At 40.9% G+C, this 25,714-nt stretch overlaps 1 protein-coding gene across 6 annotated transcripts in view; it reads right to left on the bottom strand.

Annotated features, from left to right (window-relative positions):
* Pth2r (parathyroid hormone 2 receptor) overlaps positions 1 to 25,714 on the bottom strand; it is a 109,344-nt gene that overhangs the window by 63,256 nt on the left and 20,374 nt on the right. For 2 of the 6 annotated variants that reach the window (XM_011238473.1, XM_011238474.3), the window contains exon 2: positions 4,299 to 4,401. In XM_011238473.1, the coding sequence (XP_011236775.1) occupies positions 4,299 to 4,401 (103 nt within the window). Of the gene's footprint in view, positions 1 to 4,298; positions 4,402 to 14,479; positions 14,674 to 14,699; positions 15,487 to 25,714 lie in introns of those variants that run through there. The other 4 variants (XM_017319688.1, NM_139270.2, XM_006495842.1 and 1 more) reach the window with 4 other exon arrangements.

Below are 25,714 nucleotides of genomic sequence, written 5' to 3'. Positions count from 1 at the left end.
GGAAAATTGTTTTCTAGCCCTTTACTCTGAGGTAGTGTCTGTCTTTGTCACTGAAATGCATTTCCTGTTTGCAGCAAAATCCTGGGTCCTATTTACGTATCCAGTCTGTTAGTCTATGTCTTTTTATTGGGGAATTGAGTCCATTGATATTAAGAGATATTAAGGAAAAGTAATTGTTGCTTCCTGTTATTTTTGTTGCTAGAGGTGGAACTATGTTTGTGTGGCTATCTTCTTCTCGATTTGTTGGAAGAAGATTACTTCCTTGCTTTTTCTAGGGTGTAGTTTCCCTCCTTGTGTTGGCATTTTCTGTCTATTATCCTTTGTAGGGCTGGATTTGTGGAAAGATATTGTGTAAATTTGGTTTTTGTCATGGAATATCTTGGTTTCTCCATCTATGATACTTGAGAGTTTTGCTGGGTATAGTAGTCTTGGCTACATGTGTGTTCTCTTAGGGTCTGTATGACATCTGCCCAGGATCTTCTGGCTTTCATAGTCTCTGATGAGAAGTCTGGTGTAATTCTGATAGGCCTGCCTTTATATGTTACTTTACCTTTTTCCCTTACTGCTTTTAAAATTCTTTCTTTGTTTAGTGCATTTGGTGTTTTGATTATTATGTGACAGGAGGAATTTCTTTTCTGGCCCAGTCTATTTGGAGTTCTGTAGGCTTCTTGTATGATCATGGGCATTTCTTTCTTTAGGTTAAGGAAGTTTTCTTCTATAATTTTTGAAGATATTTACTGGCCCTTTCGGTTGGGAATCTTCCCTCTCTTCTATTCTTATTATCCCTAGGTTCGGTCTTCTCATTGTGTCCTGGATTTCCTGGATGTTTTGGATTAGGATCTTTTTGCATTTTGCCTTTTCTTTGACTGTTATGTCAATGTTTTCTATGGTATCTTCTGCACATGAGATTCTCTCTTCTATCTCTCGTATTATGTTGGTTATGCTTACATCTATGACTCCTGATCTCTTTCTATCTCCAGTGTTTTTTCCCTTTGTGATTTCTTTATTGTTTCTATTTCTATTTTTAGATCCTGAATGGTTTTGTTCAATTCCTTCACCTGTTAGGTTGTGTTTTCCTATAATTCATTAAGGAATTTTTGTGTTACCTCTTTAAGGTCTTCTACCTGTTTATCTATATTCTCCTGTATTTTTTTAAGGGAGTTATTTATGTCCTTCTTAAAGTCCTTAACATCATCGTGAGATGTGACTTTAAATCAGCTTTTCCAGTATCCTGGAGTATCCAGGGCTTGCTGTGGTGGAAGAACTGTGTTCCAATGATGGCAAGTGCTTGCTGCCCTCAATATATCTTATTGGAGCCTGTCCTTCCTATAATCCCGGTTGATTCAGTACTCCTTAGACTCCAGCTTTCTCTGTGATCCTGTGATTCTGGGATCCTGTGAACCTGAGATCCTGGGTGTGTCAGAGTTCTCGGCAGTCAAGCTTCCTCTGAGACCTTGAGATCCTGGTTTAACCAAGCTCCTGGTATCCTGGTGTCCTGAAATTCTAAGATCCTGGGTGTGTTACATCCCCTAGAAGTGGTGTCTCCTCTGGGGAATGTGGGGCTGTCTGGTATGTTCGAAACCAAGGTATACCAGCACCAATCAGAAGGAACCCAAGCTGCTGGTCAGGCAGGGCTCATGTGTCCTGCTGTCACAGGCCCCGTCGAGATTGGTTTGGAACAGATGTTGTGTTCCACTCCCCAGTGATCCTAAGATCATGGGCGTGCTAGGGCACCTGCAGTGTGGAGAGTCTTCTGTGGACCAATGTTTTCTCATACTTTTCTGCTCTGTTTTATCACTGTAATCTGACTCATGACAGTTACCATGTCACAACCTTAATGCTATATTGTCTTGAAATTCCCTTCGCTAGAAAATTTAGTGCATTTCTTTTGAATTCAGTCTCATTCAAGTCTTCAGAACACATGAACAAAGTAGAAAAAAAAAGAAAGAAAGACAGATCACCATCAAAGACTGAAAACTGCTTCAGCAGTGGTAGCAAGAGGATCTAGAACAAAAATGAGATAGTATGTACAAACACTACCAGATGCACTTTAAGCAAGGATTATAGATCCAAAAATATATATTAAGATTGTAACTGAAAAAGTCATCTCCAAGCCAACAAAAATTCAGAGCACAATAAGCACATTCCAATGTAAATAAATACCAAATAAATGAGAGACAAAAATACACGAGGAAGAGGGAAAATTAACATAAAATTAAGATCAAACTAAAATCCTGTGTGACAATAGCTTACAATTTGGAAACAATAAAAGTGTCCCAGTATACTGATGTTATATGGAAAGAAGAAATTAGGATAACTTTTAAACTTTCTAAATTAAATATACACCTTTTAATTCTAGAGTAGCCACTAAAGGAATTAAGTGTCCTAATAATTAGCTATAGAGGTTGGGGCAGGATAGAATATACAGCTGCAGAGATGGCTCACAATCATCTGTAACTCCTGTCCCAGGTGGTCTCATGCCATCTCCTGAACTCCACAGCACCAGGCGCATGTGCGATGCACATACATACAGGTAAAATATTCATACAAATGAAATAAAAGTATTTTAAAGAAATGAGCAGCAGTGTTTCAATCAATTCCAAAGATTAGAGAGAAGGAATGGAAGGGACCTGGGAGTCTAAATAAAGTGGTAGAATTCAATTCCAATGTTGCACATTAGCACTCACAATTACTATAACTGGAATAAATTATTTGTTTAATAGACAAAGATTATCAGAATAAGTAAGGAAAAATTCATGTGTGAACTGTTTGCATAAAATGTTCCTAGCTGAGCACACCTTTAATCTAAGCACTTGAGTGGCAGAGGCAGGTACATCTCTGTGAGTTTGAGGTCAGCTTGATCTACACAGTGAGTTCCTGACTATATAGACAAATCCTGTCTCAAAACAAAACAAAAAAGACATTCCTAAAATATATAAATGTATGAAAAATTTAATAAACTAATGGGAAATATAAGTACTTGTTTAAAAGATAGTATTACAAATTTTCAAGATAAAAAGTTTCTGGAGGTCCTAATACGCAATAATGTGAACATACTTAGTACTTGAATAGTAAACTTAGATGTAGGTAAAACTGTTAAGTTTAAAATTGTGTCCATATCACATTTAAAACATTTTTAAAGGATTGAAAAAATTACACTAAATTAACAAAGCAAAAAATTGGTGTTGATTAAATATTACTATTTTAATGTGATTGTTTAAGTATATATAATTTTAATATTCCAATCATAAGTATCTATAGAGTATTAGAAGCCTTTATATTGATAACATGTTTAAGCACTAGACATGAATTTCTAAACTTAATGTATTTAGTAACATAGTTTCAAAGTACTTGATTTGAGAACTATTCAATGAACTTTTCAATGAAAATATTCACCATCAAGCTATTATTAAAAACATGTATCTTAAGAAATAAAAGGTCAAGTGATCATTATTCTGGATACAGAACATATGAACAGTGTAACTGATAAGCTTAACCTGGAGGATTCTATAAAACACAGTGTTGGAAAGTGGAGCACACACATTCCTTTGAAAACCATATAGATCATTCATCAGGAGTGGCTGCAGTAAAGGCCACCAAGTCTCAACACACTTTGATAAGTCACCATCATGCAAACTACATTTTCTGATCATAATGAATGGAAAAATCAGTCACAGTTTCTGAACATTTACAAACCAGCATACGCAGATATTAACCTGAAAATTATATGAGGTATAGATAGCTTTAGAGACATTGCTTCGTTCAGTTAGTTGAAACTTAGGAAACTCAGTAAATCAACCCCCATTTCTGACCTGAATTTAGAAATAAGTAAGAGATGACTCAAAAACTCAAAAAAAAATGATAAATTTTCCTGGACATTAAATTACCATTTTATTTTAAAAGTTTTCAGTAGAACGTGACTTAGGGTCTGGTCCGAGCTGAGATTGGAGATGATACTCACAGGGGCTGTGTCTCCTCCTCCTCCCAGCTCACTACACAGTCAAGAGCAAGCCAACATGCTCACCCCACACAATAGACAAATCGAAAGAGAGGCCAGATGTGCACATGCCCAGTTGATGTACTCCAAAACCCACTAATGAGACTAGTCCTTTCTTTCATAAGAGAGGGAAGGTATGTGTGGTACAGAGATGGGAGAACCTTGTCCTCTCTACAGACCTTCCACATAGAAACACAGAAGATGTCTGATGAGGACCTCCCTAACACTGAGGAGAATTCTCTGATTTTTGTGCTGGTTACAGTGAAGAATACAAAGAAAAGACATTTCTTGGCACCATTACCTCCTTCTTGGAGCTGGGCTGTGATGTTAAGTTCACACTGCATTTTAGCCTTCATAACAAGAACAATCTGCTCTTCTATAGTGATGGTGCCGTCAGAATCCAGCTGTGGAAGCAAAGGACACGCCATCATTCCCCATCATCTTAAAGGCAGGATAATGTGCTCCTTATTTCATTCCCAATCCAGCTAACTGAAACAGTACCCCATCAGGATACACTATTGTGATTGGAATATCCACTGTCTTCCACGGGCTCATGAACTGAACACTAGGTCCCAGGTGATGCTACTACTTGGGGGCATTTTAGAACCTAGAAGATGGGGTAGAGATGAAAGAATTAGGTGGTCAACCAGGCAAGGTCCTTAGGAGTATATTATCTATGGTCACTTCCTAACTCATCCCTGCTTCCTAGTTCCATGAAGTGAACATCTCACCACCACCACACGGTTGTACTGTCACACTGTTTTGCCAGATTGCACAGGGTTCAAGCAACCATACAGAACAAATCATTTGAGACTGTGAGCCAAAATAAGTCAGTCTTCCCTTAACTTTGTTCTGTCTGGTGTTTGATTACTGTAATAAAAAGATAACTAATTCACATAGCAACATTTTTTGGGTAATTTTAAATGTACCACCAGAAAATGCAAGGAAACTCTAAACTGTGATTGGCTGATTACCTTAAATAATAACGTAACTAGAAGAAATAGTAGACAGTGAAAATACCTAGCATTTTATCAAGACATAACACATTACTAATTCTTTCACAACATGGCAGTTATGTTACAGAGAAATAGAAGACTAAATTTAGCACTATCACAAAAATTATCAATGAAGCCTGGACACAAGATGCAACATGACTTTAGGTTTATTTATCTCTTAAAGAAATAGGTTACTCTAAATGATCTCCATCTATCTCCTTGCCTTAAAACTGGGGACTTTTTAATGGTAAGATATACACCCACATATCCACTATCCATTTCATCAGTATTTATTAGTTTCATATGAAAGCAACATGCTGTATGAAGGGAGAAGAGAAGATTACATCAGGACATGGAGCACATCTGCACATGTCGTTCCTCACCTTACAGTGATGTGAAAAAGGTAGTGTAGCTAAAACACATGAGCAACGCTTTCTCCTCAGTGTCTGTCACTCCAGAAGCAACCATTGCAGACACAACAAAGAACTACAGTTAGCAAAACAGTCACTTGTTCTGGGCATGTGTGACCATTTGTGACTTGAAATAAAATTGAATTCCAGTGTCAGAGACCTAAAGTCTAAGAGAAACTGAATTGATAGCTCTTAATGTTTTATGTTCCAGCATCTTATCACAAAACACAGCGCAGTGCAGGATGTTTTCTTAGGCTTCCATACTTCCTCATTTTTAATTATCTTCACAGTTTTGAGGAGCATTGATTGGGTATTTTACATGGAGTCCTTAGTTATGATGTATCCTGTCTTTTGATTGAGACTGGCTTGAAGTAACGTATTTAGAAATGGAAGACCACAGAATGAGGCACTATTCATGAAGCACCATAGCAACAGCACCTGGAATCAATACGCTTCATTGCTGATGTTAACCTAGTTCTTTCTTTGGATCTTCATTCAAACGTTAAAAATTTTAAACTCTTTACTAGATCTCAGCATGTATACAGAAGTAGGTTGTAGGTCATATTTGGATGTCAGACTATAGTTTGTCAATTTATGATTAAGTGAATGAAGTTTTTGAAATAAAGTTTGAGAAATGAAATTATATCAACTAAAAACAACCTACTGTAATGGGAATAAGAAGAAGAAAATATGCACTGCCTTCACTGCCTAATGAAAGATGCAAAACATATAAGAAAATAAATAGTACAATGGCTATTGCCTAGGGAAAAGTTATGGTAATGCTGTAGGGCATGCAGCTGTATAAAATGTACTACACTGTCACCATTTATACCAAGAATGTAATCTGTAGTGAATGCTCCTTTGATATTAATTTTAGTTGTGAAATTACTCAAGGTAGCTAATTAGATAAAATTTATAAGAAAAAGTTTTCAGTACTAGAACACTTCAGAAATGTGAAAATGATACAAGTATATCAACAATAATGCTGCTATTTAAGTGTGATTCTTACACTACTGAATTCCATGCTGACCTAATTTACTTCACCATTTGTAAGCGCTGGTTTCTTAGATACCTCACTTCTTTCTTTCTGCACACCAGTGATATCTGACTGTATTCAAAGGCTGTGAACTGATGGTTTAGAGCTTAAAGTTTCCATAACAATTACTTCTCTGCAACTACGTCTGGAACAGTGTTGGAAGCATCACGGAGTAGCATGCCCAAAACAGCTCAACAGCCCAAACAACAGCCCTCAGTTCATTTGAACACAATCTAACAATTTCAAGTTGTCAGCCTTCTACAAACAGCCTCTCTGTCTCTCTCTTCCTCTCTTCTTCTCTCTCTTCCTCTCTCTCTCTTCCTCTCTTCTTTCTTCTTCTCTCTCTTCCTCTCTCTTTCTTTCCCCCCTCTCTCCTCTGTGTGTGTATCTGTGTGCATGAGAGAGAGCTGTAATATATAATATCTTATGTATCATATAACTGAAAGTATATATTAGCTTAATATGAATGTAGATAAATAATAAATGGGGATCTAAACCATTTTTGTCTTGGACTCAGATTTAGGCTAAAAATGTATGGGTAGCCCAAAGAAATCTGAGTCCCTTATTACGTCAGAGCTCAAAACCTTCTACTGTTGCTCTGGGAAGAAAAGAAATGCAGTGGTCAGACACATGCCTGTTGAAACCCAGTTACTCTCGGGAAAGACAGGGACTCCCGGGAGGACTGTGTGGAGCTCCTTCTGCTATCCGGGGTGATTGCTGCTATGCTTTACTTCTGTGTAGTTCAGTCCATGAGGAAATGGCTATCAGGCAATAGGTACTCAGATACAAATGACATTGGCCTAATTTGAGACATGACAAATTGTCAAGGAAATAATTTCCTTCAGGCAGTTAACAGACAGGATCTGAGATTACAGAATCAGAATGTGGGCCAAATTATAGATGGACACATAATAGTATCAATGGCCAATGGCCAAGCCATTTGTCACTAGTGCTACCCTGAAGCAACACATCTGCCATAGAGCACAGTTGCACCATCCTGGGGAAAAGTAGAAACTAGGAAAACTAACATGGCTAATATCAATCATCAGTGAGAAGGCCAATTTTGAACAGAAGCAATGAGATAAAATCATTATTAATAATACAGTCACCAAACTATAAATTTGTATACAACAATGGAAACTCTGTACACCCACTGTAGTAACAACTCTGCATGTTGATTAAGAACACAAGGAAAACTTAACATGAGACCTAGACAACTCATTAGTTTTCCACAGCCTTTCAAACAGGTGAACCCCGTAAGGCTAGAGAGATCACTAAAAGTTCTTGCTAGGCAATTGTGGTGAGTGAGTTTGAATACCAGCACCCAGGCAACAAGTGAGGTGTCCTAAAAGGGAGGTGTCCTATTCACACCGGCTCTCCGTGGGAAAGGAGGGACTTGCTGGCTTTTGACTCAGAAGAGACAATGAAATGCCCAAGTCTAAAGAGAAACTCTGCTTCAAATAAAATGTATAGAATCATAGAGAGGGACAGTTGACATCTACAGGGGTAGCCAGAGTCAGGCATCTGCACACACGTGTTGGTATACACTCAACAAAGACACCACACACACACACACACACACACACACACACACACACACACACTACAGAGAAAGAGAGAGAGAAAGAGAGACTAACACACAGAATAAATAAGTACAAAAAGTACATAGTTTTTTTTAATGCTAAACCCGGGAATGAAGCCTTAGTTTCCTCATTTTCCAATATAAAGATATGACTATCAGCCTTTGTGAGTGAAAGGAAAGAAACCAATGAGAAATTATTCTTAGAGTAGATCAGATGTCTGAGCAATTTAGTCAACAGTTCCAAGGAAAAAGTGAAGGCTTCTAAAAGAGAAAATCTATGTGTCGTCAGCAAAGTCAGATCCAAATGAGGGTAGGAGGTTACTCTGGACAATATTGTGTAGTATGACTGTAACTTGTGACCCAGACTTTTATACAGACTGAAGGACAACACATAAGAGGTAGCAATTTGAGAATAAGACATGTGTTTTTTCATCTCCCCTCCTACTGAACTGTCATCACTCCAAATTTGTTTATAGCACAACCTCACATTTAGAAGCATCTCTTTAAAAATATTAAACATGATCTTTTGGCAAACATGGTCCAGTGTTTGACTTTGTCTCCAGGGATTCTCCCAGACTGAAGCATGAGAGGCATTTGGGGCACCTGCCGAGTTGTACTGTCACGAGTTGGCATTTGTATTTTGATTAGGAAGGTACTCTCAGTACAAAGAGCAAATATGATATTGTTTTTGAGGTAAAACTGTTCTAGCTGTACACTCAACTAGGTGACATGAAGAAAATCCTTAGCAAGTCTAACTGAATTTGTTAAGTCGGACAGGCTCACAGAGTGAGAGACTATGGACCTAGCAATGGGGGAATCGTCTTGTAGACATCAGTGTACCTCTACTCCACCACATGCCCTTTCTGCTGAACAAAATGATTTAACTACCTTATGATTCCGAATTTTCCTTGACAAAAGAGGGATGTCGATTGTTGTGGTTGGTTTTAATAGAAACCTGCCAGAAATTAGAATCCACTTGGTAAGGATCCTTTGGTGGAGACTTGTCCTGGTTGCCTTAACTGACATGAGAAGCCTTGCCCAAATTGTGGGTGGCGCCTTCTGATACCAGTCAGATAGGCAGGGTATGGTCAAAGGAAGGTGTAGCTGCTTGTATTACGAACCTAATTATACCCCCCCCCCTAAAAAAAAAAAAACTGTTTGCTGGAGTGAGTCTTCATATAACTTCTGAGAACCTGTCCCCAGTTGGTTCTGATTGGTAAATAAAGATGCCAGCAGCCAATAGCTGGGGAGGACAGACAGAGGCGGGATTTTATGATTCCTGGGCTTAGGATTTTAGGTTTCCTGGGCTTGGGACTGGCAGTAAAAGGCTTTGCTTTAGGAGAGTGTGGAGAGAGGAGAGACACAGAGGCGTAGAGAGAAGCAAGAAGAGCGTCCTGGACTCTGGGCCAAGAAAGCAAGGGCCAGAGGGCTGCACAAATGGGTCCTGAGCAGCCAGGACGGCACCAAGGATTTAGTAGTAACTCAGAATTATTGGTGGGAGGTCGACTCTAGCAGCAGAGAGGCTAGGCAGTCACCCAACTATTGTGCTGCTTATTAAAATATAAAGACTATGTGTGTGTGTGTGTGTTTCATTCAGGAACATAAACCATTGAGGCAGGTAGCCCGTTGCACCTTGCTTGGCCTTCCCTGCCACGGCTCAGTTGACTTAGCCTGATATTGGTGACAATGAGTCCTTTGCTGATATCAGAGCCAGTGTTTCCAGGCTTCTATCGGAGAGTAAGGGACAAGGGATTTGGAACTGATGCGGCACCTGGCTTCAAGGACCAGGCAAGGACCAGGTTCTTGACCTCTCATGGTATAATTTAGCCAGCCATATCTGCATTTTTTTAGCATAAATTGACTTTTAAAATTCTTGAATAAGAACCAGGGGGTGGTAGTACATGCCTTTAATCTCAGCACTTAGGAGACAGAGGCAGGTGGATCTCTGAGTTAGAGGCCAGCCTAGTCTACAGAATGAGTTCCAGGACAGCCAGGGCTACACAGAAAAACCCTGTCTCAAAATAAAATAAAATAAAATAAAATAAAATAGCCAAACAAATCCAATACTTTTGCTTCTGTTCCTCTCAAAAATTCTGATTCACATCATATTAATTAGATGCTCTTAATAACACATGTTATAACAGGCATAAGTAATATGGTTTAAGGATCCAATTGCTATCAGAAAGAAATCGGGTTCTAGAGAGGCATGAGGACTAAGAGGAGAAAATCACAGATGGAGGGCCCGGCCTCACAAATTCTCTCCTGTGTCAGTTCAAAACCTGCAGCAGTTCCTGATCGCATCTAGATGCAATCTCAATCCAACCACCATGTGATTGAGGTGAGCCTGGCTAATCCAACTGGGAGAAAAGAAAGAGCTGGTACTTTGGTTTTCTTCTTGTTTGTATATCCTTAAACTTAAGACTCTCACATTCTGTACATAAATGATATTATTACTTCCATTTCCCAGTGGAGGAAATGAAGTTCAAAAGGAGAAATGAAGTGTGTGTGTGTGTGTGTGTGTGTGTGTGTGAGAGAGAGAGAGAGAGAGAGAGAGAGACAGAGACAGAGACAGAGACAGAGACAGAGACAGAGACAGAGACTTAATAAACCAGAGAGGTGTCAGGAAAAGGAACGAAGAGAAGAAAAGACAAACCAGCGTCCTAGCTGATGAGTAGCTCAGCTGAGGCCAGAGACAGGAAAGTGATCAGAGTGTGTGGGTGTTGCCTGAGAATGTTATAGATTTAGTTCCAAAGAATTGAGAAAGTGCTCAGAAATTAAAGATAACTTGATAAGTCGCCAAGAAAACTCAAAGTGTAACTCCCGTCCATCTCTGTGCCTCTGGGCTACTAGGCTGTAGAGACCGCCCAGAGTTAGCATAGCCATTGAGAAATCCATCAGACTCCATCCCTCCAAGGGGATGTCCTCCATGTCCTCCAAGGATACGCACGGGTCTTCCTTGTAAATAACAAAACAACAACAACAACAACCACAACTCTCCCCTGCTTAGCTGCAATGAGACTTGAAGCAGTCTGCACAGTGGGGAGATAATCGGCAGTCATGCTTCTGCTAGATTTTTCTCAAAAGAGTGCCCTAGCTGCCCAGGTCCTAGGGCTCTCCTCATGGTTCTATCCACCAGTAATGGCTCCTTGGTACGTCAGTCTCTTAAAATGCACAGTGCACAGTGACCACATGCTGATTTTTCTGCTCTCTTCCTTATTTCCCACTCACATTTCACTATCCACTACGTGTCATGTGAGACACACATTTTTATCTGAACACGTTTACAGAGCATGCATTAGCGCTTTGCACTATACACGTTTTAACATATGTAAATGGTATTTCCTCATTCTCTCATGGCTTCTCTGTCATCTCGTCCTGCTTTGTGATCTCATCATGCTGGTGAAGCCATATTTAACCCATTGCTTCTTGCTGTATACAGTACCCCATTATGAACATTCAGGCTGTGCCCAATTCTATAGCAGCACAGACCTGCTTTGGTGCTCCTTATAGACCAAGATGAGAAATTCTACGGTCTACAACATCTCAGGAGTGAGCATTACTGGACAAAGGGAATGTGTGCTCATAAATTAGCTGAGCTGTGCCACCTCCACAACGGGAGCACCCAGCAGGGGATGGGAACGCTCGGCAGGGGATGGGAGCTCTGAAAGCCAAAGCCAGAGTGTAACCCCTATGCTTTAATGGAAACTATCTGCATTTGTACATTCTCTAACATTTCTTAGCCCACTTTCCTCATGTATAAAAATGTAAGTAATGCCTATTTCACGGGTTTATTGTGGGAATTAAATGGGAAACAAAAGTGCTTTAGCACATTCTTGGGCATTTAGTGACCGAGTGAGTGGAGTCCTGGGGTACTGTGTTTGACTTGCCCGGAGACTGCATCTTCAGGGTAGGTTAGTAGAGTTCACAGACCTCTGCCTCACTGCACAGAAGGGAACAATTAAAGTGGAGGGACCCAGGTCTGTGCTCAAAGATTTACTGCAGAGAGATCCAAATGCAGCGCTCCAGGTTCCTGAGGCTGTTTCTCCCTCCATCCAACGCCCTAAGAGTGACCACAGCAGTGCTAGCACCCCATCCAGAGTGGCCACAGGAAAGCCGAATCAGCAAATCGGTCTCTGCTCACACCATGTACTGTACAGGGTGACACACTTCCTTCCATGGAGTGAGCTGTGTCTGGAGTTTTATCTGGACTCTGAGATCTTTAATATCCACTTCCTAAAATGCACACCGTGCACCAACCAGTCTGACCTAGAGCTAGCATCACATGTGTGAACTCTCTCCTGTTCCTGGTCCTTTTATCTTCCACAGACATCATTCCATCCCTCAACAAACCTCTTACATCCCTATCTCCATCTCAAAGTCTCTTTCCTGGTAGCTCACTGGCACAGTAGAGGAAACACAATGTGTATTTATATGATAGTCCTGGTGTCATGTCATGTCCGGGCTTTAAGACATGCACTGCCAGAGTCTGTAATGATATCAGGGGTATGAGTGCATGGGTACTGAACTGTGTCTTAAGACAAGGCTAATTCTTCACAAAACCCATAGCGTTCTTTATAAGAATTGGTGGGCACTGGTCCATGTTATTATCTATTTAGTGACGTGAGCCAATGTCGACTGACAATTAAACATCTATTCTATACCAGTTCATTCTTTTCAGATGAGTCTTATTTGGTATTTTTTCAATATCTTATAATTTTTAAATATATGTATAGCTAGAAGTATATTTACCATTCACTTTTTCATAAACACCTTGTCTCCCATGCTTTAGCTAATAGAATCAACAGGTAGCACTTGAATAAATAATACCCACAATCCATTTCAGCTCTATAATTCTTTCAATTAACTAATGAAATTTCAGAATATGTAATAACCACAAAATAATAAACCGAGAATTACCAAGTTTTAAAAAAAAAATAGTCCAGTATAATTCTTTTTAAGATGAAAACCTAAAAGTCAGAGGATGTATAAATATGTTTAAGACTACAGTTTTTCTTTAAAGATTAAAAATTTAGTATATAATGTAATCATACAGCAGGTTATTAATTCCTACACACACACACACACACACACACACACACTGAGAGGGAGGGAGGGAAAGAAAAGGAGGAAAAAAAGACATAAAAATCCTTGTTAAAAAATAATTACCAACCAGGAGGAATTTCAACACCCAAAGAGATCTGGCAGTATGTGCAAATATTTGCTACTGTCAGGGCCAAAGGGGTGTCACTGGCCTCTAGTGGACAGAGTACAAAGACTCTGCTGAATGTCCTGTCACTACAGGAGACAACCCCAAAAGAAATGGGTATGTGGCTCGAAAAGGAAAAGGCTGTAGTGAAGACCCAACTTGTTTTATTGAAAGCAAAAGGCAATTGGAACAATCTACGCTTGACTTCACAGTAATTTGTTTCTTTATTGTGCTAAATAATATCTCTAATTTCTTGAAAGGAACCTAGAACACCAAGTGAAAAGAACTGGTCAGAGCAGATCTGCTCCTTACACACGGAGATAGAGGTTTTAACATAGTATCCAAGGACCTCCTAAGACAGAAATGTAGGTGGTACCTTGGAGATCATCTGTTACTCTAATGGAAATGTACCATCCAGTCTAGAAGGCTCCCCCCCCCCATACCTGCTTATTCCTTCTACAAATATAGAAACTTCTTTTGAACTTAAGAGAACATATTTTTAAGTGTCCATTGTATGATTCCCCACTCATTCTTTTTTCACAACACAATAAGTCTACATGAAATGTCCTGATCCTGCTAAGTAAGAGTAGCATGTCTCAGGAAAGATATTTCCTAGAAATATCTTCTGATTTTATGTTGTTACGACTTTGGAAGATTGGATTTTTTTAACTGTATCTTTTGAATAACTAAAATTCAATTTGGTCATTTAAAGGTCTAAGATGTCATTTTAAGTACCACCGGAACATATTCATGGGTGCTTTAACTTTGTGGAAGTTTTTTTAAAACCAATTGAATCTTTATTTGACAGTCAATGTGCGCCCTCTACCGAACAGGACATATATAACCTCGGATATGTCTTAAATCATAGGACAAATCAAACCACAAAACACACACCACTGCAAGCATCTTTCTAGTTCGTTTGAAAAATAAATAAATAAAACTATAAACCTAACATATTCTTTGACTTAAAAAAATGAAGATGAACTGTTCCGTGCACATTAAAGAGACCCACTATGAAAGAACTTCCAGAAAACCCCTAAGCGACAGTGGCAATAAGAAAATTACAACCACTGCTATTCAACGTTTAAGACCCGAGCTGTATTTAATACGGTATTTATTCGGTATAGCCCCTTTGCTTAAATACGCGCTTCTGTATCAGAGAGAGAAACAGTTACACTTTTACACTGTATCATCGATTCTAGAAGTTTTAAGCTCTCAAACATGATGGTGAATTGCCAACAAACAAAACCTACTGTGGTGGTTGAAGCGAGTACCCCGGGGATTATCAGAAAGAACAAAGTTCTTCCCCCTCCAGCTGTGCATTACCAGATCCCTGAACACCAGGAAGCTGGTCCATCCGCCCGGAGCTGGGACCTCCCGCCTGAAGAGGATGTGGACAGACCGGTGCAGTGCGGCGCGCCCTGGGCTTGCTTCTCTGGCTGGGGAAGCACGCTCTGGTGTCCCAGCTCTTACCTGCGCTCTAACCAGGAGACAGCTACTGAGAATCAGCCATCCACAAATGTAGGTGAAAGTCTCCAGCCAGGCCATGTCCAAAACTGCCCAAGGCAAAAGCAGTCTGTATCCCAGGCTCGCTTACTTGTCCAGTATGGACCAAACTTGTGATGGGGAGCGAGGCACCGCTGGGCAGCTGAGGCGCGGGAGTCACTAGCCAGGACTCTCGGGGGTCTGGCTGCCTGCGCCCCAGAGTCTGGAACCCCGTCCTGAGGGCTCTGGGTGGTCCCGCCTTCTACCGAGGACAGCTGCAGGGAGGGGGCGGAGGACGCCAGTGCGTCCTTTGCCAGTCACTCAGTCCGCAACCCAGGAGCTCAGATGCCATGCGATCCCGAAGCAGGGCTGCAGCCAGGCTTGACTCTCGGTGTGTCTGCTTCGCTGCACTGGGCTCTGAGTCCCCAAGCCATCTCTGGGAATGCCCTAAGTCCTCAGAGGAATGGCCCAAAACTTTCCTCCTGCCCAGATGCGCACTGACCATCTGCCACCAAGATGCCAGTGTGATAAAGGCTTCCTGAGACCTGTAGGGTTAGTCTCTGCAGCTACCCACAGCACAAGTTCTCCGATTCATTTTCTCCTCACTACAATGATATGGCAGATATGGGAGGGGTGTGTGTGTGTGTGTGTGTGTGTGTGTGTGTGTGTCACACAAATTACTAATGAGAAATAGCATTTTGACGATAAAAGGACTCAGTCCTGTGGAAGCTCAAAGTCCCAAAAGAAATATTTCAGTTATTTCTAGCAACATTTTGTTGGTTTTTTGCTTGCTTGCTTGCTTGCTTGCTTGCTTGCTTGCTTGCTTGCTTGATTTTGTTTTTCAGTTATGGGTTATTGTTTGTTTTTGTTTTGCATTTTGGGAGTTTTGCCTCTGAAGACACGTTCTGATCAGGACGGACTGGTGCAGTAAACCGTAGCTTCTGTCCTCCAAGCTCACCGAAGCTCCAAGCTCACAGGGTTTTGTGTTGATCATCAGGTTTTGCCTTCAATCCTTTAAATGCAGCTCTTAGAAAGGCGTGCTCAAAATGAAAGCTTATAGCAAATACTCCAAAACCACTAGCTTCTTGCTAAACCCTCTTCCTGTACTCTCACGTGCTTTAATAGTAATTTTGTTCCTCAGAGTTGATGGTCAGAACATGGTCTGCCTGCCCCTTCTTCTCACTGTACCCTCCCATGGCAGAAACTGTGAAGGTATCTCTCTGGGATCCCTCATCAGGGTATTGCTACTATTTATTGGACCCTTAGATTGCAAGCATATGAATTCTGGGAGAACATAAGCGTTAGGTCCAGTTGTACACTCAAAACTTTATCGGGAAAGTTGAGTTTAAGATGCAGCGCCCTCTAAGGGAGATGCTCAGTAAGTGTATATATTATAGTTACTATTGATGATGGTGACGATGATGGTGGTGGTGGTGATGATGAATGATGATAATGATTGTGGTTGTGACAACTCAATCTATGACTGAGCAAAGGACTATGTTGAATAGAAGAATATTGTCTGTACTTGCAATATTCTGTATAACCGCTGCTATGGCTGTACACCTTTATTCTCACCTTAACTTCTAATACTTTAATCAATGTCAAGGGCTTTTTTTTTTCCTTTTTAATGTATCTAAATCTACCAGTGTTTTGTTTTGCAATGCTATGGATCAAATCAGGGCCTCCAGATACAAGTTAAGGTCTACCACTGAGCTAGCTCACCATTTTATCGTGTCAATTTTATGCCAAAATATTGAATACTTGTTTTTTGTATAAACTGGAAAATGTAGAATCTTTTCATCAAAATCGTTTCTCATTCTTTTGTACCATTAATAATTTTTAATTAGCTTGTTTAAAGTATTCAATTTAATAGCAATTTAACAGGTTCTCTAAGTACCCAGTATCCATGTAAGACTCCTACTGTCCTACATTGGACGCCAAAAATTTTTCTACATAAAAAAGTAACATTTTTAAAATAACAAAATAGCTTCTCATTGACCAAAATACAAGTGACTCCCCCTCCCCCGATTAAACTCAAGGATGTGGAAACATGTTTCTTCAAAGGATTCCTTCCTCCTAGAGATTTTTTTTAAGTCATAAAATAAAGTATGTCACCAAGTAGTCAGACTACAAAGGGGCAGGAAGGCTTCCAGAAGATTCTGATATTGTCTTCAGTAAAGTGGGGAGATTTTCTGTAAGATTAAGGTGCCAACATCTTTCAGGCTCTAAGGGCCCTGGGAGCCAGTAGTCCAGGAAGCCTACTTTCATCCTGTCACAACAAATGCTAGTGCAGACCCGTGGGCTAATGCACACAGCTCTGGCTTCCTGATCGGCAGTTCCTCTCTTTACAAGTCAGGATTTTCCAAGCAGCAAAACGCAAATAATCTGGAGGCTTTTAAGAATAAAAATGGCTGAGACAGATAGACAGCTATCAGACTAATGAATAAACATACCATTATTTACTAAAGAGTCTATTTTCATATATGTGTGTGTGTGCATATTCATTTATGTGGGGATGCCTCCTTCCCTCGTGTGTGTGTGTGTGTGTGTGTGTGTGTGTGTGTGATTTTTTTTTTCATGTTTTATTTTGTTTGAAACAAAGTCTCTTATTTGCCTGGAACTCACCAAGAAGGCCAAGCTGGCTGGGCAACCCATCCTAAGGACATCTGTGTCTTCCATCTCCCAAGCACTGGGGTTTCAAGCATGCACCATCCCTTCCAGACCTTTCCACATGAGCTCTGGAGACCAAACCCCAATCATTATGCTTACTTTTGCCGGCTGAGCTGTCTTCTCGGCCGAAGAATCTATCTTTTTAATGGGGAAGATCTTTTGAAGGCTAAAAGTTTAATAGCATCCTCTAAAATCCCAAGTGCAGCTCCCCAGAAGGGTTAAGGAATAAAGCGGGAGTTGCAGCTGAGTGAGCAGAGCCTCTTGCCATTTACCCAGAGAGGAATCCCATTCATCAACCCCAGATGTCAAGGACCTCTGGCAAATAACTTTCCAGTTCCCTCAGCTGTAATATCTGAGCCTCTGTCCTGGAGGTCCTCTGCCTGGAGCTCTGGAAAAAGGCAGCAGCAACAAAGAGCAGGGAGAATCCTGGGCATTTACAGGGAGGAATGGGCCAGATACATCTATCTATAAGGAAAGAGGGCCCCACAAGGGCAGTGCTTCTGTCTAGAGACCATGCTGATGTGAGAACTGAGATAACAACCAGGCCAACAAAACTCCTATCATCCACTCTACAGAGTTACATAAATGACAGCAGGCTTGGTATCTGTCAATACCTTCATAAAGCCTATCAAATTCAATTTATAATTAACAATGTACAAAGCCTAGTATAAGATACTCAGAAATTAATTTGTAGCTTTAGAAAACATAATGAAAAGTAAGCCATAGCAAATTTTAAAGTTGCTCTATTGGGGATTATAGGACATAACTAATGAACACAGGGCCCACCTCAGCCAAGATAAAGCCTGAAGAAAATTAAAAAGTTAGACAATTGTGCATTTGGCAGTCCTCCCTTCAATCCATATTTTCCCTAACTTGTGAAATAACAAAAGCCTTGTGTTTGTTTCTTGAATAATTATGTAAGAAATCTCTTGTTACCTTACTGGCTAACAAGCCACCTGACACCTCCAGCTTGCTTCCCACAGACAGCCTTCTTCTACCTGCTGTTTCCTCTTCATTCTCTATCTGTAGTTTTCAAATATGTCCTCCAAATCTTCGGACATACACTTTCCCCTGAGAGCCTCCAAACTTACTTGCAACGTGGTTTTGAAAGTTCCATCATGAAAATGAATCCTGGAGGTTAAAGTTGGAAGCTGATGATTTTGTATGCCTGGGTCAAATTCTACTGTAGTTTCAAGCCTGAGCATCTAAGAGCTCAGATAGGGAGGAGGCTCAGACCACCAGCTCTCAGCAGTGATGACTAGATGCCACCAACCACCAAACTCCTGTCCTCGAGGTGTGAAGAGCTTATCTGTCTCCTAACGTAGACCATAAAAATAATGTTTCTCCTAATCGTTATGCCAGCTGCAACCTGGTGAGTCCTGTCCAGTGTTGGCTGGACAGAAAGCTCACTCTGGGCACCCTTTCAACTCCATGTTTTCTTTCTAAAATCATATGGCATTCTCAGAGGTGACTCATTCTTTCTCCAGAATTGGTGAGCATCATAGATCCATCCCCCAACACAGACACACACAGACACACACACACACACACACACACACACACACACACACACACACTGGATCTTGGAATATTGGTGCTTGAAAAAGTCCCTCAACTTCCAAGATTTCAATCATTCCTACACATTTCCCACCATACTTCTTGCCATAAAAATACCTTTAATGATAAGAATCATCCCCCAAGAAATGAAGTTTACATGAAAAAAAATGTTTGAATGAGCCATCATCAGAAGCTAAATGGCTGACCAAAATAATACCTCATACTTTCTAGTTTTATTATTTTAGAAGTTTCTTTTATGAGCATAAAGTTTGGAAAACATATCAACAAGATAACGTTATCCTCCATCCCCACCCCACCCCCCAAAAAACCCTAAAATATTTGTAAACCAAGGTTCCGCTTTAGTGGTGATAGCCATTTACACAGGAAAGTCCATTGACATGGAGACAGAGCACAGCAGGTGTGGAGACCCCAGCCTGGACAACCACTTTTGACTTCCTACCTCCTGCTGCCCTTAACATTTGTCTGGAATTTCACAGTGGTGGGGAATGCCTCCCCTCATTCAAATTTTCATCCCCCCACAGAGATAACCTGCCACTCAAATCCCCCCCCTTAGAAAGAGAGTCTTATTCAACTGAAGGATTTGTCACATTTCAGCACAAGTAAGCATATGCTCCCAATATTGTACCCAATAACACTGAGACGATAAATTAACCTAAATTACAAAAGTAGCAGCCCTTGAATGTGAAGACGGATTAAGAAAGAACACTAGACAACCTACTTGTTTATCATACTTTAAAAGAATGTTCAGGAAGCCTTGAAAAGGATAATTTGATTATGATCTTTAAAACTTAAGGAGCCAAGCAATTTATACTAGGTACTTTGTAGACACAAAAGCTCACTATAAGAAACAAACAGGTATAAACAACAAAATGTAATGGTTCTTAAATAAAGAATGGATTATCAACATGAAGAAAGTAACGTACCTTAAAAACACAGGCGTGTGGCACAGAAGGAAGGCAGGTTAGTTTGCAGCTTCCATGCTGGTTTGAGTAAGAATGGCCCCATGAGCTCATAGATTTGATTGTCACTTGGGAGTGGCAATGCTTGAAAGGACTAAGAGGTATGGCCTTCAATCAATGATTGGTTTAACTTGAGACCCATGCCAAGAGAGGGAGCCCACCCCTGTCATTGCCTGGAGGGCCAAGACCCAGAGGCTGGATAGGCCAGAAACCTAGGATAAAGCCAAACATTACTGACAAAAAAAAGAAAAAAGAAAAAAGGTAATGAAATGATTCCTAATGATATTCTGCTATACTCATAGATTGGTGCCTAGCCCAGTTATCATCAGAGAGACTTCATCCAGCAACTGATGGAAACAGATGCAGAGACCCACAGCCAAACATGAGGTGGAGCTTAGGGGAATCCTGCAGAAAGGGGGGGTGGGAAGAAGAACTATAGGAGCCAGAGGGGTCAAGAACACTCACAGGATCAACCATCCTGGGCCCATATGGGCTCAAAGAGACTGAACCTCCCACCAGGGAGCCTGCACAGGACTGACCTAGGCCCTCTACACATATGTAACAGTTATGTAGCTCAGCTTCTGGTGGGACTCCTAACAGTAGGAACAGGGGCTGTCTCTGACTCAGTAGACTGCTTTTGGGATCCTTTCCAAACCCAGCCTCAAGAGGAGAAGAGATGCCTAGTCTTACTACAACTTGACATGCAATGGCTGGTTGATACCCATGCAAGGGAGGTCTGCCCTCTTCTGAAGAGAAATGGAAGAGTGGGGGAAGGAGAGGGAGGAGAAGTTGGTAGGGAGGGACTGGGAGGAGAGGAGGGAGGGGAAATTGTGGCCAGGAGAAGGAAGGAAGAAAGGAGGGAGGGAGGGAGGGAGGGAGGGAGGGAGGGAGGGAGGGAGGGAAAGGGGAAAGGAAAAAGAAAAAAAGGAAAAAGGACAAAGAAGGAGAGGGGAGGGGAGGGGAGGGGAGGGGAGGGGAGGGGAGAGGAGAGGAGAGGAGAGGAGAGGAGAGGAGAGGAGAGGAGAGGAGAGGAGAGGAGAGGAGAGGAAAGGAAAGGAAAGGAAAGGAAAGGAAAGGAAAGGAAAGGAAAGGAAAGGAAAGGAAAGGAAAGGAAAGGAAAGGAAAGGAAAGGAAAGGAGGAAAGAGAGGTGTGGCCTTGTTGAAGGAAAATGAAAGACCCACAACGTGAGGACTCCCCCACGTTCTGACTCAGGAGAGGCGACACTCCAAAATCACCCACAAGAAACGGTCTTGCTGCTAAATGGACTGGTCTGGCAGGCCTTGGAGGTCAGATGATGACAGAATCTTTAGAAAACAAGACAACACTTTAAACTACTTGTCAGTCTTGATAGTCTGACTTAGTTTTCTGATGCTTGACCATGACCCAAAGAAACTTGGTGGGAAAAAAAATAAAGTTTGATTTTGCTTATACTTCCATATACCAGTCACTAAATGAAATCAGAGCAAGAACTGAATGACCCCAGTGAGCTGGGCACTCCCACATCACTTATCAATCAAGATGCCCTACGGGCTTTCCCAAAGGCCAGTCTGTGAGGTTGGGTGAGGGCATTTCCTCAATGAAGGTTCTCTTTTCCCAAATGACTCTAGCTCATGCCAGATGGACATAAAACTATCCAGCCCAGACATGCTAGCGATACTCGTATACTAGTGGTGTCAGCTATATTAAGGTAGGTACCACTGCAGGAAAAACCACTGTGTGGTTTTTATCAGGCACAAGCTCTACTTAACTCCCCTCCATCAAACACACCGGTGCCAAGCTGAAGAGGGCTTGAAGACTAAAGAGACTGCAAAATTGAAGACTGGGGCTCAATAAAGATTTTGGAATTGATCATGAGACCTTAAATAAGCCCAGTAAATGAAAGAATATGGGTGATTTTCCCCCATAGAATATATATACACATACATCTAAAAATCTCATACTATAGCATGTTCTAGAGTATATAGCCCCTAAGTGCTTGTTTGGAGTTCAATGAATCTATTATATCTAATATATAATCTATTATAATGCTTATGAATCAGGTCTCTAGACTATATTGAATCCAATTGATTTCTACTCTCAAACTATGAGGTTAACTCCTGTCAAATATCTGTTGAGATCTGCTATGAAATTTGTTTTTATTTTCTTCACAAATAAAGCTTTTCTGTTTGTAGAGAAACATTTAAAATGTATAAGTTCCATAATACCAAATCTCCTGACAAAATAATATCTTGACTAGCTGATAAGAACGTACATAAATTGTATCTCCAGAAAAAAATAGAAATATCGTTTAGAAGTAAAAGAAATGATGCCTAGCAATTATAGATTCGATTCTTACTGGCATAACCGCGAAATATTTTGATTAAATGGGTGATTTTCAGCTATGGATAGGAGCAATCTCCCTGGGAATCTGAAGAAGAAACAAAGTGAATTCCAGACCAACTGGAACTACACAGGAACCTCCAGGCCAATTTAAGCTGTATAGCAAGACCCTGTTTCCAAAAAAGAAAGAAAAATAAATAGATAAACTTATGGTTGATTTTTTTACATTTCTAAAATTTCTCTGAATGAAGCAATGAAAGCTGCTTTAAGGGTCATAGGCAATATTAAAAAAAAAAGCCAGTCCAAAGTAACCACAAATACAATCTATTTTAACCCATCCCTTAGTGATCTGAGTAGCACAATTTTTACTAGATGACCTGGTTAAGATAGACATCTAAATAGGTATCCTAAAGAGCAATGCAAATAGTTCCTGCTATGCCCCAAGCATAAGCACACAGCACTGGCGAGTAGGCAGACACACGCTTTCAGTGTACAGAGTCCCAAAGAGAGGCACAGATGACTAATTTAATAACTGTGCAATGTTTCAGTATTTCTCAGGACATTACGGCAACATATTGCAAAAGTGCAATGTCTGTAACAACCAACTCCAGGTGACATTTGAGGGATGGAAGCATCGCTGTTTAGAATTCACATTTCCTTCTGTTCTCAAAGGCAGAAGTGCGTTGCTAGTCTCTGGATGTATTAACCATGATATATGCTTACTTTATTGTTCCATATTTCAGCATGAACTGCAAAACCACAGGTCACCCAATACATTGAGTTTTAGGAAGAGTTTAATTTTTTTTTCAGGTGATAAACCTACTGAAATTTATTATTTGCTTCAGGACAATTAAGGTAGGTTTAAGCCTCCCCCAAGAGAGGCTTAAGCAAACATGAGGACCTGGGGGAAGGGAGTATTAGCAGAGACATTTGTAGTTCCACTTTCTACCGAGGAAAAGGCTCTTATAGGGGAATGGGATGGGGAGTGAGCTCAAAGTCATCGCTCTATAAACACTGAATACTGGGAGGGCCCAGCATCATCACTTGCAGGCTGGGGGATGAGAACTCGGGAGTCGGACACCATTACGCTCACTGTCATGGCTCATTACAGTGAAAGGTGTAGATTAAATGCAACATGGGGGTTGCACATGGGATGATCTACTTGCCTCTGCCTCCTAAGTGCTGGGATTAACTCAGCCAAAACTCACATTTCTAATGGAACACCTAAGATGGTGAACATAGTCTTATGCATGATTTATGTGGCTTAAAGAGCATTAAGAATCAAAGGCCCGGTAAGAAGGACACATGCTCCACTATGTTCATAGCAGCCTTATTTATAATAGCCAGAAGCTGGAAAGAACCTAGATGCCCCTCAACAGAGGAATGGATACAGAAAATGTGGTACATCTACACAATGGAGTACTACTCAGCTATTAAAAAGAATGAATTTATGAAATTCCTAGCCAAATGGATGGACCTGGAGGGCATCATCCTGAGTGAGGTAACACATTCACAAAGAAACTCACACAATATGTATTCACTGATAAGTGGATATTAGCCCCAAACCTAGGATACCCAAGATATAAGATATAATTTGCTAAACACATGAAACTCAAGGAGAATGAAGACTGAAGTGTGGACACTATGCCCCTCCTTAGATTTGGGAACAAAACACCCATGGAAGGAGTTACAGAGACGGAGTTTGGAGCTGAGATGAAAGGATGGACCATGTAGAGACTGCCATAGCCAGGGATCCACCCCATAATCAGCATCCAAACGCTGACACCATTGCATACACTAGCAAGATTTTATTGAAAGGACGCAGATGTAGCTGTCTCTTGTGAGACTATGCCGGGGCCCAGCAAACACAGAAGTGGATGCTCACAGTCAGCTAATGGATGGATCATAGGGCTCCCAATGGAGGAGCTAGAGAAAGTAGCCAAGGAGCTAAAGGGATCTGCAACCCTATAGGTGGAACAACATTATGAGCTAACCAGTACCCCGGAGCTCTTGACTCTAGCTGCATATATATCAAAAGATGGCCTAGTCGGCCATCACTGGAAAGAGAGGCCCATTGGACTTGCAAACTTTATATGCCCCAGTACAGGGGAATACCAGGGCCAAAAAGGGGGAGTGGGTGGGCAGGGGAGTGGGGGTGGGTGGATATGGGGGACTTTTGGTATAGCATTGGAAATGTAAATGAGTTAAATACCTAATAAAAAATGGAAAAAAAAAAAAAAAAAAGAATCAAAGGCCCAATTAATTCCTGCAAGAGGATGTTTTCTAGGCTGGATGAGTAAACTGCTCTCTAGTAATACGTGGAATGCATCACTACTCTCGTTTTACATAAGCGTCCTCTGACATGATATTTGGAGACCCAGAAAAGTATGGATTCTCTGCCATAGGTAATACTAATAACAAACCATTCACTTTTCCAACAAACTCCTGTTGTGACAGATTCTTGGCCAGGATGTAACCAAACAGTAGTTAACAAAATATGTAGAGGCTGCTCAGTCAGTTAATTTGAGGCTACCACACAAGCCTAGGGACCTGAGATCAAATCCCTACCAGCTATTTTTAAAGCTGATGACAGTATGCATCTTTACTAGCACTGGAGGGTGTGGGAAGCCAATGACAGACAGGTCCCTGCAGCTACTGCTGGACAGCTAGCAAAGACAACACCATGAGTTCCAGGTTCAGTGAGGGACTCTGTTTCAAAAAATAAAGAATTATCAAGGAAGATACTCAATGTCTCCTCTGGCCTACACACAAGACATATACACACAGACATTCTCTCTCTCTCTCTCTCTCTCTCTCTCTCTCTCTCTCTCTCTCTCTCTCTCTCTCCCTCTCTCTCTCTCTCTCTCAGTCGAAACATCTTCCTTCAAAGACCTTGCAATGTCTCTCATTAATGGCTTATGATAAAACATCTCACACTTGGTACCCATGTAGAGCCTTAGCCATGATTCACTGCTTTCCCTGAAGGGCCACAAATGGACACAGCAGGAGAAAGGCACTATTCCAGAGTGTGCGCATGGATGAAAACCTTCCAACGCAAGCTAAATTCAATTTATAGGCTAGAAATTAAAAGGTGCATTTAATTATCAGTCTTCCAGCACTTCTATTATCTTTTGGCATTTTTGAAGATTAATGAAGTGCTATGTTTCTGCAAATATAACTGGCAGTAATCCACAATTGATCGAGCTAATTAAGCATAACAATTGTCAAGAGCTAAAAATAATGAGAAGGGAGATTTTTTAGTGAAATGATGAGTAACACCAGAGAGCTGTATCAAGAAATAGGGAAAACCTGGAGACATTCCCCAAATAGACTGCGGGTACATGTGTGTGCGCTCAAATGTGTGTGTGCATTCATGTGTGTGTGCATGTGTGTGTATATGCATCCATGTGTGTATGTGTGTGCATGTGACTTTGCTTTTAATATATCATTCTATAAAGTATGGAATACTTCTAATG

Source organism: Mus musculus, chromosome 1 (assembly GCF_000001635.26).
Source record: "Mus musculus strain C57BL/6J chromosome 1, GRCm38.p6 C57BL/6J".
Taxonomy (NCBI): domain Eukaryota; kingdom Metazoa; phylum Chordata; class Mammalia; order Rodentia; family Muridae; genus Mus; species Mus musculus.
This window is presented reverse-complemented; position numbering and strand designations above follow the sequence as displayed.